Source organism: Sminthopsis crassicaudata, chromosome 5 (genome assembly GCF_048593235.1).
Source record: "Sminthopsis crassicaudata isolate SCR6 chromosome 5, ASM4859323v1, whole genome shotgun sequence".
NCBI classification, from domain to species: domain Eukaryota; kingdom Metazoa; phylum Chordata; class Mammalia; order Dasyuromorphia; family Dasyuridae; genus Sminthopsis; species Sminthopsis crassicaudata.
The window spans coordinates 36,652,170-36,666,875 of NC_133621.1; the positions used below are offsets into that span (position 1 = coordinate 36,652,170).

General features: G+C 39.9%; 1 protein-coding gene across 3 annotated transcripts in view; it reads left to right on the plus strand.

The window, feature by feature from the left end:
- NEK11 (NIMA related kinase 11) overlaps nucleotides 1-14,706 on the plus strand; it is a 267,788-nt gene that overhangs the window by 1,445 nt on the left and 251,637 nt on the right. For all 3 annotated transcript variants that reach the window (XM_074270948.1, XM_074270949.1, XM_074270950.1), the window contains exon 2: nucleotides 690-962. In XM_074270948.1, coding sequence (XP_074127049.1) covers nucleotides 793-962 — 170 coding nt within the window. In that variant the 5' untranslated portion in view covers nucleotides 690-792. The remainder of the gene's footprint in view (nucleotides 1-689; nucleotides 963-14,706) is intronic.

Genomic DNA, 14,706 nt, shown 5'->3' on the forward strand with positions numbered 1-14,706 from the left:
GGCTGTGGAGTAACATTTTTTCTCCCACCATCCTGGTCCTTTTTATCCCTGCAAATGCGGTCTGGTATAATGACTACAGAAACCTGAATTAGAAATCTGTAGCAGCCCGGGTAGCAGCGGGTTGGGAATGTAGTGGTTGGGGCCTGGATTCAGGTTCTGCCTGAGGGACCCTGGAGATATACATTGCGCAGCAGTTGCACATTTACAGGGGGAGAGGTGGTTTTCTCACCCTGAATTCCTAAAATCCACGAAATATCAGTAGGGTGCCTTCTCCCCCACTTCCCCAGCAGGAACATTTTGTTGCCTCGATCCTAGCTCACTTGAAAACGATCACTTTTGTGATCCAGAAAGTGTATGAATTCTGAATGGAAAGAGCAGGTGAAAATGTAGGAATAAATTGATATCCATAGACAAGAAATGATATAAAACTTTTAGAACTTTAGCCAAGTTCTTTAGTTTTATGCAATTTGGATAAACCAACCCCTCCCCCCAAACAAACAAACAAACCCAAACCCTTTGGAGCAGATCACCCTCTGCTAGAATCAGCAGCACTCCTCAAGATAAGGTGGGTGCAGCTCTGAACTCACAAAGCCTGACAAGGCTCTGGTGTTTACAGAGGACAGCCCCGAGTATTTTGTTAACATTTTAGCACACTGTGTCAAATCTGACATGACATTTTCATCTTTAAGGAATTGCTCTGTGATCACCACTTGGATGAATATGAACCCTCTTAAGATACCTGAATTTTCAATGTCTATAAATGAACAAACATAGTCAATACAATCTGGAGTGATGCTGAGATTCCAAGAAGCTGCCAAATGTGTGACTGTATCAACAGCTGCCTCCACTTACTCAAAGACTTTGATCGCAAGACGTTATGTTCTTCAACAGAAGCTTGGAAGTGGAAGCTTTGGGACGGTTTATCTGGTTTCAGATAAGAAAGCAAAACAAGGAGAAGAATTGTAAGTAAATACTCTTCATGAGCAACTTCAGTTGCCTGCCCTGTGTCTGTGGTGCATCTCTTTTTGTTCATTTAGGTTGGTTGAAGTGTCAACCGTGTTGCAATTTTCTACAAATAATTATGGAATAAAAAAAAAAGAAAATTGGGCTTGTTTCCCCCCCACCCACCCAATGTTTTGACACATTTAAAGGCATTTCAGCACATAGACGTTAAATTTTGTAGAGCTGAGGAGAGAATAGGTAAAAGAAAGACTAGGGGCCTACTGCAATCTCAAATACCTCTTGGTCACTTTTTCTCATTCTCTAATCTTTTTAATCTCTTAGTAAAGGCTGCTTCCCTGCTACCTACACATACAGCCAGGTGTTTCCATGATCAAAAGACCTGACTGACATCTCCTTAAGCTGGCATCTTTTCCCTTTCAGAGCTGAGCTCCCAGGAAGGTTTAACTACACCTGTTACCTTTATTTTCTTATTTCCCAATGACTTCTTGACCTCTTGCTGTTGACCTTTAAACCCTCCACTAGACTAAAACTCTTTCTTGAGGTTGCAGTGTCCAACTGCTGAATGGAGGGACACCTCTGTTGAGATCACAAGAGAAAAGCCCCAACAATTTGTTCTTTTGTTGATCGATGTGGGGAGAATCCCTGAGGTTTTGACCTTGGTGTCACAGCTCCTGCCCATAACTAGTCCTTCCCATGATCTTCCTATCTAAAGACGGGAAGATAAGGTTGCCCACGAGTCAGATCCAGGTTATGTGACTGTTTAAAAAAAATGAACTACATGTACTACATGTTTTGTTATCTTTTGATATGTAGTTTGAAAACATGAGCCAGGCTTGGGAAGTTCCTGATAATAATGAAGCTTCTCCATCCTTTTCTAGCTTTGTAATTCATCATTGAACCACTTGGAGGCAGCAATGTACCACATATGTGTAATATGTACCCTGATTAGAATTTCATTAGCATATTTTTATTCAATTGCAGGGTAGTCGGTAATTTAACTACGTGATAAAGCTGAAAAGTAACCCTAGATGTGACATTTGCATGATGAATATTGCAGACCTTTTTTCTTTTGGCTGTCAGGTTAAAACTGAATTTAATTGTTTAAATGAGCAGTTGTTTCTTGTGATGGCATTTGGTAGCAAGATTTCCTATTTTGAGTATGACATGAATTTAATAAAAGAACATTTCTTATGCTTTTTACAATTAAAAGAACTTTGCTTTAGTACTAATATGCTCCTACTTATCTTCTCAATAAGGTGCAAGTTATTGGGTCCTTCTCTTTTTGTTGAAAAGCTGGTACTCTTTCTGTTCTATGACTTTTCCAAAACTGTTTTGTCTCTGAGCTGCGATTTCCTTCTGATAGATAGTGTAAGAGCATCAACTGTCTTCTGCAGGAAAGTGTCTGTTGGTAACATCAGTCAATAGGCACTACAGACATTAAATAGTCTGGAAGAGACAGCATACATATAAAGTAGACATAAGGAAACAGAGGGGGGGCGCGCGGGGAGCAGGTGAAGAGGAGAAGCACTAGCTGTTTGGGGCAGGGTACTCAGCTGAAGAAGTCAATTGCAGAAGGTGATGCTCGATCCAAGTTGCAAAGGAAATTAGTAGAGTGGAGGTGAAGTGGGTATGCATTCCAGACCTGGGAGCCAGTGCAATGACGGACACAGGAGACGGAGTTTGTGTATGAAGAACAGGGAGGAGAGCCAGGCTGGCTGGTCCAAGAGTGTGTGAAGGGAAATCATGTGGAATGAATTGGGTAGTTTGTAGCCAGGTTTAAAGACCAGGCCAGAAGCCTCTGGAGTCAATTGGATAAGGAGGTGACATGGTCAGATCATCACTTTGGTGGCTTGTGAAAAGTGCACTGGGGAAGGGAGAGGCTTGATAGGCACTCCAGCTGGGGCTGCTGGCCGTGATCCAGGTATGAGGGGGCAGACCTGAGGTAATTGGGGGGGTGTCCAGGGGAGCAAAGATGTGGACACACTTGGCAATGTATTAGATAAATGGGCAAAGTGAAAGTGAGGGGCTGAGGATGAGTCCTCACTGGCAAGCTGAGAGAGTGGAAGACAGGTATGCTCTTAAAAGAAACGGGAAAGTGTGGAAGAGAGGTGGACTGCAGGGAGGTACGGAGAACTGGGCAGTTCAGTGTTAGCTTATGATTATTTCTGGAGGCCCTTTAACTGGGAAATTCTCATGGATTCCTCAGGCTTCAACCTCTAAAATGATCCTCACATCAGGACATCTGGTTTAGGCATATTTGGGTCAGATCAATTATGGCTGCATTTGCTAAGTGGTAATTAAAAAGGGCTTCATCAGTTTTCAAATTTATTTTTTGACACATTTTGAGATGAACAAATTGATTTTCCTTATTTAAAAATCCCAACCAAAATCCCGGTAGCTTCTCTATGTCAAACTTTCCCCTGCTTTAAAAACCAAGGGATTTCTGTTCTCCTGCAGTTAATAAAAAAATTGGTCATAGTTGTCTGAAAGTGTCAGATGTAATTAAGGAAGAGTAATGAATGGATCTTACAAATATGCACGAATTGAATTTACAATCTCTGAGGTAATCTTCTTGTGATTTAGAATAAAACAGCACAGTGTGGGGGAAGGGAGGCAGTTGTGGCCAGCAGGCCAGTCCTGTTCCTTTCTAAGGCTTCTTTCTGGGCGATCTTGGAATAGTCATTCGACTCCGTGATTCTCCATTTTCTCAGTAAAATGGGACAAGTGTCCTAAATGATGCCCAAGTCTCTTCTAGTTTTATGTGTTTTGTGTGATCAACAGTATTCATGAGTACAAAGTCTTATCCCAATAGCAAGCTAATTCCCCATAAAGCTAGATTGCATGCAAAACGTTTTTTTTTTTTTTTTTTTTTTTTTTTTTTTCCTTTAGGGTAATGTTTACCAATTGTATCTTATCCAATCCATCCATCTCCTCTAGCTGCCATCCAATATCTGTCCCTAGTTAAATTCTTTCAGAAAGTCATCCTAAAGGATGTCTCCATTTCCTAATCTCTCATACTTTTTATTCTATTCTCATCATTCAACTTGACATTCTGCTGATCCTTCTTCCTCCCAAGGGCCTCCTCAGCATTTACTGTTGACTCATTCTTGCCCTGGGATCTCTTTTCTCCTTTGGAGTTTTCTTTCCTCTCCGGGTTCTTCTGTGACCCCTCTGACCACTGTGTCTCCTCTGTGATGGCCATCTCTGTCAGAGCCGCTGATTTTGGACATTCCAAAATGGTTCTGATTTGACCTTCTTCTCTTACCCTCATGAACTGTCTCTTTGATGTCCCACAGGCATCTTAAAATCAAGGCATCCAAAGCAGCAGCTCCTCATTATTATCGAGGGTGACACTCTCAAATCCTCCCTCTTACCACCCTCTCCTACCCACTGTCCTAACCAGATCATTTCTCCCTTCCCAGCCTCTCTTATAAAGGTCCCTTTGCCCCTCCTCCCCCAAAGCCCTAACTCCCTCTTGGCTAAACTGTTGCCATAAATTTCTATTGGTCACTCAGCCTCCAGGGTTCCCCACCCCCTGTGGAGATGAATCTCCTCAAGGGCATTTCTGGCTGCAGGGAGAAGGCTGGCTTCCCCCAACGGACTCTAAAGTCTCCTCCTTAGCTTCAGGACCAAGCTGAAAGAGAGGTCTCTGTTAATGCCTTCCCCCTCTGCCCAGCTCCCCTTGCTCTTCCTCCATCTCTCATAGCTGGGCCCTTGCATCGATTGCCCTCTCCCCCCACATCTAGAATACTCTTCTTCCTTACCTCCTCTACCCTTTAGTTGCTATTTTTTTTCAAGCATCTTGTTCAGGAGGCTGGCCCTGCTAGCCACAGCTGCCCATGCTTTCTCCTCAGAGACTTCCTTCTGTCCACTGTGCATGTGTCTGGTAGCTGCTCATCACCACACTGCCCCTCTTATCAATGTGGGATCTCCTTGAGGGCAGAATTTGTTTTGTACTTTATTTGGTTCCCCAGACCTCTGATGCCTTGCACATAAGTAGGCTCCAAATCAATTCTTTCTTGTTGATTACCTGCTAATACTTGCATATGGATTTTTTTCTTCAATATTACTATTTTTCAATAATTTATTTAATTTATTCTCATTCTCATTCAAAATATTTCTTAGCATATTGTATTTTAATGTGCTTAAAGTTTGTATGAGCACATTTATTTCCGAACTGTTATACAGTTTACTCATGTATTATAATCTAGAATTCTGGAGCTTTTGAGTGGGTTGGGTTTATGTAACATTTGAGTCTCAATAGTGTATGGAGTAAAATGTCTCGAAAGGGATTTGTTATTTTCCCCTCCAAATCTTCATGGACTTTTTTCTTCTCCCCTTCCCCCAGTTTAATATGTGAAGTGAAAACTACCAAAACAAATCATTGTGCTATCTAGTTAAAATACTTTTAGATTAGTCTGTTTTTTCTTCTTCTCCAAAATCATATATGTGAAAAAGACCAGCATTGAGCCTGACCAGTTTTGGCCTTTGCAAATTCCCTGTCAGCAGAATCTGGGTGGGACCTTTGAAACTGGGGATCCCCATGGTGGCTCAGGTTCTGAATCTAGTGGGAAAGAGGGAAGCAATAGTTGTTGTTTGGCCTTAGAATTTCAGCTAACTGGGGAGCCATTTTATCATCTTGCACAGCAATGAAGGGAGTCAGGATTTGGATGGCAAATTATTTCCATTTACGATTCTGCCTCAGCTGCTCGAAGCAGCAAATTAAAAGGAATCATGTGCCTTGGTTGTTTATTTTCTCATATTTATAGAGGAAAAATAATTAATAAGTAAGACAAAATATTTTGGAATGAAAGGACACAGGGAAACCCTCACTCCCTTTTGAGCCTGGGCAGGGGGCCAAAAGTGTCATCCTTTGAAGAATGAATCATCACTAACCACATTTGGCAAAAGAAAGAAAACAATAAAAGCCAGGCTATTCATTAAATTTTTTGTTTGATTTCTTGGGTTGCCACTGCTTGAAGAAATGTAAGATCATTCATTTAAATACACAGGAAATGTTCTCATGCAAAGTAATACAATAATTGGATAGAAACTTTTTAGCCTGATTCTTACACATTGTTTAGTTTCATGTATTTTTTGAAGCTAATATTTTTGCTCATAAAAGTTATAATTGTTCATTTGAATGGATGAGTTATGGGAGAGAATTTTAAAGCTGCTATAAAGAAAATCATATTACAAAAATGTAATTGGTTGTTTTGTCCTGGTGGATTACTACACTGTTAATTCAGCAAAAATTATAATTGCAATAACAAAAATGTTCTAGATTTGTTTAACTTTGTTTAATTTGTTTACTTTGTGGTACTTTGTTGCTATTAAAATTTTTCTTTTAAATTTATTTTCAATCCATTTTGAAAAGTACTCATTGATTCAAAATGAGTGAGAATTAAAGTGCATAGACTTAATTTAGTTGTAGAGTTGGTATTAAGGGTTTTTCTTCATAGAAAAACCAGGGCAAATGATCTTACAGAAATAACAGAAATACATGTCTACTTAGACGATTTAGGAGTTGGTAGCATAGAACTACTGCATCATGGAAGCTTGATCAACTAGGGAGTTGTATAGTTTTGGGGGGCACTGGGTGCACAGTACAATAGATAGAACATCAGGTACTGGAATCAGAAATTGACTCATCTTTGTGAATTCAAATCTGGATTCAGATACTAGCTGTGTGATCCTAGGCAAGTCATATAACCCTGTCTGCCTCAGTTTCTCCATCTGTAAAATGAGCTGGAGAAGGAAATAGCAACACTTCAGTATCTTTGTCAAGAAAATCCCAAATGGGCTCAGGAAGAGTAAGACAGGACTGAAAACAACAAAGCATCTTTCTTTTCATTTTATTCCTACTTACTTTTCTTTAGACTTCTATGCAGCCTTATCTATGCCTATACTGCTTTTGCCTATTTCAGGGATGATCTCAGACAAAATGATGACCTTGATATTTTTGGGCTCCTTTATATAGATTCCTCCTCCGAGTTAGCCTCCCTTTGGTCAGGCCTCGATGAGAAGCCATTTCCTAAGGACATGGTTCTCTGATTGATAACTAGTAAATCACATAATCTAATATGTTGATGGATATTCTTCCCCCCCCCCCAGACAATTGGGGTTAAGTGACTTGCCCAGGAAGCTAGGAAGTGTTACATGTCTGAGACTAGATTTGAACTCAGGTCGTCCTTAATTCAGGGCTGGTGCTCTATCTGTATCCTAGCTGCCCTATAGCAAGTCTTTTTTGAGTAAAAGGGAGCTTAGATTTCTGTCCCAGCCCTGAATACAGAGCCAAATAGAACCATGGTTCTGGTGTTTCAGTTATTCTTTTGGGGGAAACCTTCACTTTATCTCTACAATTTAGACTTTCCCTCCTTCCCTGATTATTGAACTGAGGCTCTGTGCGTTCCTCAATTTAGAGATTTGCCTCCCTCAACTAAAACAGAATATTCCTCCCCTTTCTGATGTTCCTTTGGCTGTCACCATTATATCCTGGCGCTGGTGTCTATATGGTTTCCAACCGATGGAGAACGTTAATCTTCAGTTCTAGAACATGAATAACTGAAAGAAAAAAGCATTAATTACTTATTATGGGCCAAGCACAGTGCTAAGTTGCTGAGTTTTTCAATTATGTCTTAACTGTTCATGGCCCCATTTGGGATTCTCTTGCATTTGCTTCTCCAACTTATTTTGCAGAGGAGGAAACTGAGGGAGACAGGGTTAAGTGACTTGCCCAGGGTCACACAGCTACTATGTATTTGAAGCCATATTTGAAATCCCCAAAATTTTAGGTCTAAGTGTTCCATCCACTGCCCCACCTAGCTGTCCACAGTGGCAAGCATTGAGCATGGAAATTACAAGAGGCAGTCCCTGCCCTTAGAGAGCTTACATTCTGATAGAAGTATATTACTGTGGCCGAGGAAGGATGAATGCCAAAAGCTTTGGGCTGCCTGGACCCACTTCACAGGATCCCTGGAACTGGAATTTGGTAGCTGGAAGGGACGTTCTAAAGATCTAGTGTCTTATTTTTCAGATAAGGGTTAAGTTTATTTGCTCAGTGTCACCCAAGGAGTGAAAGCTGGTGATAGAAATCAGATCCTCTTACTTGGAAGCTCTCTGCATCACACTGGCTATTTTTAAAGCTTAAATTTAGGTCCATAGGCAGAAAAATATTGGAAGAAGTGAAAAACCACATTATTTCCATCATTTCTCATCAGCGTGCATTCCATCATAACTGACATTTATAGAATACCTCAAGGCTTGCAGAGTGCTTTTCTCTCACTCTAGGAGGGTGGGTTCTGAAAGCGTGATCCCCATTTTGTAGAAACTGAGACTTTGCAGGGTTAATGGACTTACCTATGGTATCGTAGGGTTCAAACCATGGTAGTTTATGATTTTAAAAGTTTGGGAAATCTCTTTTCTGTAATGACTATTGAAAAATATAAATAGATGCTTCCAATGCTTTTCTTCCTAGTATATTCTCATGAATCACAAATGTAATAGATATTTGGGAAAATAAATCTCCTTTTTATTGAAAACTGAGTCTAGCATGCTGTTAGATTTATTGTCTTCCTCTCATTAAGTGGTTTCTGTTTACATTCTTGTTCTTTTATATTTACCATCTGTAATTAATCTATATTCTCATTCTTTTCCTCTCATTTTCATTTCCTTCCTTTCATTTTCATTTCCTATCTTTCTAGGAAGTCAGAGGTGGGGATGATAAAGAAGGCTAAATCCTCCCCTACTGCCCCACTTAGATTTTGTTTTCTAAGAAAATTGAGACAGAACCTTTGCAGAAACTCCCAAATCAAATAAGCGTTCTTCCATAACGTATTATAAGCTAGTTAATGTTATTTTGAGCCTTTGCTATTACCTCCTCCTCTCAATTATTACGCTAATATGGTCTCTGAGGGCTCATAGTGAACATTTCTCTTGGATTGCAAGGTTGATAAACTAAGTCATTGGCGTAGGAAGGGGTTGGAATTGGGAGGAGTGTTTCAGAGGCCCCAGTGGTTATAGGTTTGCTTTGGTTTTCTTTCCCTCCCACAGTTCTTCTCAAATACCATAGACAGATTTCTCTCCATCCACACTAAAGTAGAAAGTGAAACTGCTTCCATTAGGGATGTTTGGAGACATACTTTATTCTGTTACATTATCCGATCAAATCCCATTTCATAGCATCTCCATGTTCTGCATGAAGGGAAGAATTCCATGAACAAATTCCAGTGCTTGTGATATTTTTCCTTCAAAAAGGCTAAATGTAAAATTATATTTGCAAATTGTTAGCATGTGTGGCAATTGGATATATTTAAAGTTTAACTTTTTTTCTCCTCAGATATCCTTGATCCTGAGAGTTCTCTTTCCCACATCAAGCTTAAACCTGCCTCTCTTTACAACTTAGGTGCAATTCTCCCAGACTCGATTTTGGGGCCAAGCAGAATGGGCCTGTTGCTCAGAGAGCATTTCAGATACATGATGACAGCGAACTTGTCCCCTCTGGATCTGTGTTTTGTGAGCACAAATGTCTCTGGTCTCATTCCATGATCCAGATTGTGGTGGGGTCATCAGGCCATTCACCATTCTGATGATTCTTTTCTGGATGCTCTCCAAAGGGTCAGTATCCTTCCTGAAGTGTTCCTGGGATGGAATGCAGTCCTCCCATCTCTGGTCTGATCAAGGCAGTGTATACTGACCTGATCTTCTGTGTTTGACTTCCCTGTGTATCTCTACATGTTCATTAAGCTCCTCCTATTGCAAGGAAGGTATTGGGTAGACTGAAGTGGCATTGGCCTATTCAGCTGCCATCTCCTCCTGCATTGTGTCCACTTTTATTGAGATAATGAATAATCATTTTTTCCCATATTGAAAGTTTCACATTTTCCCCTACTCTGGTTTTCATTCATTTTTTTTTTTGCCTCAGGTCTTCATACTAAAGTGTTCCTGGACTCCCTTTTCCCCATGTATGTATTCTCTTGGTGCTCTGTCTCATGAGGTGATGGAAACCCACATGTACACACACCACATTTTGTCCCTCAGTGACTGCTTTTGCTAAAATATTTTTGCACGATAGTGCTTACTTCGATGTCCCACCGTTTCAGTCCAGCCCTTGGTGCAGTGCCTCCTCATACCTAAATGGCTAGGCAAGCATGGAGTTTATAGAAAACAAGGACTTCTTGGGCTTCGTGTACCAGGGTCAGCCCAGAGAGCATTGATGGGTAAGTGGAGCCATCATCCCCATTTCCTAGAGGAGATGCTCTTTGGACCAAGTGGCAGCTGGGCACAAGTGAAATGCACAAAGTTTAGAGCTGGGGACCTCAGTGAAATTGTTGGTGAGCATCCAGTGGCGAGTTCACATGAGTCGTGACTAATGAGGCTGCCACCAAGAAAGGCCCCGAAGGCAGGAAGGAGGCAAGGAACTGGCTTGGATCCTTCTGCAGGGTGAGGCTTTACTGAGCAATTGCTTTTAAAATTCAAGTCTATTAATGGTAATTGGGCTTTGAGTAACTCATGAGAAAGAATTGTTATCATGATATATTATTTTTGTAAATATAAACTTAAAAAGAGTTTTCTTAAGGGGACATATCTGTTCTAGTGTTGATAAGTAATCCAGGGAAAATAGGAGTCTCTATCCTGTGAACTTAAAATGAAAAGTGCACTAAATATCACTAAATAAAGTAGTGTAAGAACCCTTACTAAGCCAAATGTCAGTATTATGCTGAATGGTATTGGGTTATTAAGTAAACAAAGGCCTAAAATTTCAGAATTAGGTGGAAATAAAAGGGATCTTTTAGTCTGCCTGAAAAATGGCAGACTCTTCAAAGTACCTCAGAATTTAAAGCCTACAAAAGGAACAGGAACTCACATTAGCTCATTTAAATAAAGTCCAACCAGACATTTATTAAGTGTCTACTGTGCACCAGGTACCATTTTGGAATCAAGGCCTTAAGAATTTAATTCTGGAAGAAACTGGGCTAAAAACTTGTATTTGCTTAGCAGAGTCTACCTTTGAGGTGGAAGTTAATAGCTTAAAATAAAATGGCGTAAGCAAAAAGCTTAAAATAAGATTAGTGCCTTAAAAAGTAAATACACTGTTTGATAGGCATTCAATAAATATTTGTTGAATTGATTAAAATGAGTTTTAGCATTGTAAGCCACCTTAGAAGTAACCATTTATGTAATTTATATATTATTTTAAATAAATTTAGTGTAATAAAAATACAATAATTTTATGTCTGCCATAAAGCAAATCTCTCCTTACATCCTTAGCAGTGTTCACTTTTAAAGTTATTCAGTGTCCTTGAAAGTGATTTAATTGTATTTCTTTGGATCACTATGTAAAACAAATTTTTCACCAGTTCAAAACATATGTAGTAGCATATGAGTTTAGAGAGCATTCAGCAGAGGGGCAGTTAAGAATGGCAATTCATCAAGAAAAGAAGTTTGATACACTTTATGAAAGGGTTGGCAAAAGGTTGAACAAATAAATAAGGTGGAAAAGATGTGAAATAGGAAAAATCGGTGAGAAATAATATGTTGCCATGGAAATGACACAGGCTCTGGATACTTGGGCTATACCTGCTGAGTAGCTGTGTGACCCTTGGCACATAATTTAACCTCTATTTTCCCATCTGTAAAGTGATGGGCTGGGACTTGACCTCTAGACTATAGACAGAGGATGACCAACTTGTGTGGGAAGAAAATCCAAACAGTCTTCCCTTCCCTCCCTCCCTCCCTCCTTCCCTCCCTTTCTCCTCCCTCCCTCCTTCCTTCTTCCCTTCCTTGCTCCCGCCCTCCTTCCTTCCTCCTTTCCTCTCTTCTTCCTTACTCCCTCCTTCCTTCTTCCCTTCTTTCCTCCTTCCCTTCCTTCCTTCTTCCCTTCCTTGCTCCCTCCCTTCTTCCCTCTCTCCTTCTTTCCTTTCTTCTCTTCCTCCCTCCCTCTTTTTTTTTTTTTTGGACATTATATATTCATTTAAGCTTTTATTAGTTTCTTACTGTTCTTTGAGCCTTAACATTCCATGTTGCTACTCAGATGCCCTTTCTCTAGAGGTTCCCATGCCTGGAATGCTCTGTTCTTTCATCACTTCCCAATTCCATCTGATAACCCGTATCACTACTGTCACTTTTCTGATATTACCTTCCTTTTGCATTATATAGATCTTGTAGATACCTCATTATTTTCATGTTGTCTCCCTCCCTCCTCTCCTCCCCTGACCTATTTGGTGATAGAAGGTCATGGGGTTTTTGCCCTTCTTTGTATTCCCAGCATTTAACACAGTACTTGGCATCTAGTGAGTACTTAATAAATGCATGTTGACAAACCATGTACCAGTCAAGAGACTGAAGCCTGAAGATATACAGAAAGGTAAAAACTTTCTCCCTGGCCTCAAGAAGCTCACATTTAAATGGAGAAATAAATGTAAGTCCTTATATTTGTATAAGAAATACAGAAACTTGATGTAAGGTTTAATTCAGGGAAGGCCCTGAAGTGTCCTGGAAGAGCTGCCTGCAAGGGGCTGGATTTGAGCTGAATCTTGAGGGGGAGATCCAGGAGTTGGGAGATGAGGAGCAAGAATATTCCAGTCAGCACTGGGACTGACAGTGTGAGACAGCATAAAGCTGAAGGCTTGTATGAGAGGAACAAGGTGGCTAGATCACACAGAGTGTGTGGAGGGGCCAAATCGTAGAAGTGAGAAGTAGGAGGGGGCCAGTTTGTCATGTCTGTGTCTGAATATGTAAGACTAATAACTTATCTCGTAAAGTTGATGGTGTTCTAGTTGTTCTATGAGAAGATTTGCTTGACTTGGCTTCTTTGTCATTTTGTTGTATATGTTAGAATCTCTGATTTTTTTTTTTTCATTCGTATGCTCTTTTATTTTCATTCATATGTATGAGTTTGAAGCCAGTGTTTGGTATCACTAATAAAGTTTCTATTTTCCTTCAAAATTCCTTTTTTAGGAATCTGCCTTCTTTTAGCCTGTTACCCATTAAATGGCAGGAGGTTTCTATTAATACTTTTCTGATATAGAACTTCAGGTCCAAAGTCTTGAATTTGGCTTCTCATTTTTTAAAGATTTCAGATAAGTAGGAAATTTCATTTTGTTACGGTATTCAATCAATGTTGAAGAAAGATGTAATTAAAAGTGAGTAGATAGCAGGAGAGATCAGATTTTCATCATAGGATATTGTTCATTAATTTGAGTAATGAAGTGTATTCTTTTTATAATCATGACAGACAGATTCCTTTATAATGGAGTTAGATGTACATATTATCCATTAGAGAAAAATGATTCACAAATGAATGTATTTCCATACATGAATTTCATCTTTTAGTGGGATCAAACCATTTCTGCCAAACATTAAGAATTGTTAGGATTATTTAGCCCTTTTCTCACTCTTGTTATTGAGTCTTCCCCTAACCTCCTGAGTCGGAGATCAATGTCAATATGATCAGTTTTAAAATTCAGAGGTTCACTCAAAGATAAAAAGGCTGTTCAGTTAGGGAATATAGTCTCTAAAGTGACATCATCCATCTGGGAGTAGAAGGAGTAAATTAATCTGGTGATGAGGACTTCTTGTTTCTTGTTCTAGTATCTCAGAATGGCAGAGATTGAGAGCGAGGCAGGGTCTGGGGAGTATTTAGTCCTGGACACTTAGCACCTGTGTCCATCAAGCCAGTGAGGCCCAACAAGGTGATGTGCTCAGGCCCAAGTCAGGAAGAATGAGGATGAGAGCCATCCCTCCACTCCAAGTTGGGGGGCTTTCTACTGCAGGTACAACCTTCACACAGTCTGTCTTCCCAAAGGTTACAGGGGAAATGGAGCCTGCCTCTTCCCTCTTGTTCTGTCTCTTATTTCCCATTCCTTTAGCAAGGATTTACTGGGCATTGACTAGTACTGTAAATTATTTCAGGGTGGTGAAAATCCATCATTTGTTTTTTGAAAGTTTCTGAAGGAGGAAAATTTTCAGATTTCCTTGAAGATTCATTGTTTTTTTAATAACTGCCAGTGCTGGAAAATTCAGTTACTCTCAATTTTTATGAGTGCTGGAGCCAGCCTACTGATGGGCCTGTTGTGCCGCCCTCCTGTGGGTCTTCTCTGAGGTGCCCTCCTCTTTTCTTTTGAGGGGTTCCTTTTAGTAGCTTCTCCACCATCTACCACTCTGCTCTGAAAGCTTTCCCTGAGGTAAGAGGTTCTTCACCTTTTTTTGTGGCGTTCTTTTGGAACCAATGAACTCCTCAGAATGTTTTAAATGCATAAAATAGATGAGATTATAAGGGAAACCAATTATTTGGAATACAGTTATCAAAATAATTCAAAGAATTGTCATAAGCTCTAAGGTAAAAGTTCCTATTCATGGAAGGTTCTGTTTATACTTTTTTCTCCATAGATTTTCTATTACCATTCATTTTCATTCATTTTGTCCCAAACCTGGGATTTCAGTGGTCGTAACCTGGGTATTGTCTGCTTTTATGAATGGCTTTTATGAGTATCAAATAGCTCACCTTCATGCAGTTAAACATGCCATTGCTTGTAAATTGACTTTTTAAAGAAAATAATTGAGGATTATTTAGTCGTTTTGATATATCTGATGAGTCACAAAAATGAACTGTTGTATTTATATCTGGAAGAGCTGTACCTACGGCAAAGTGATTGGAGCTTTGTCCCTGGGTGCCCAAATTTAGAGAATACAAATAGCAAGTTGTTGAGGTTTAAAAGGAGACCCCAAAAAATTAGGCTCACA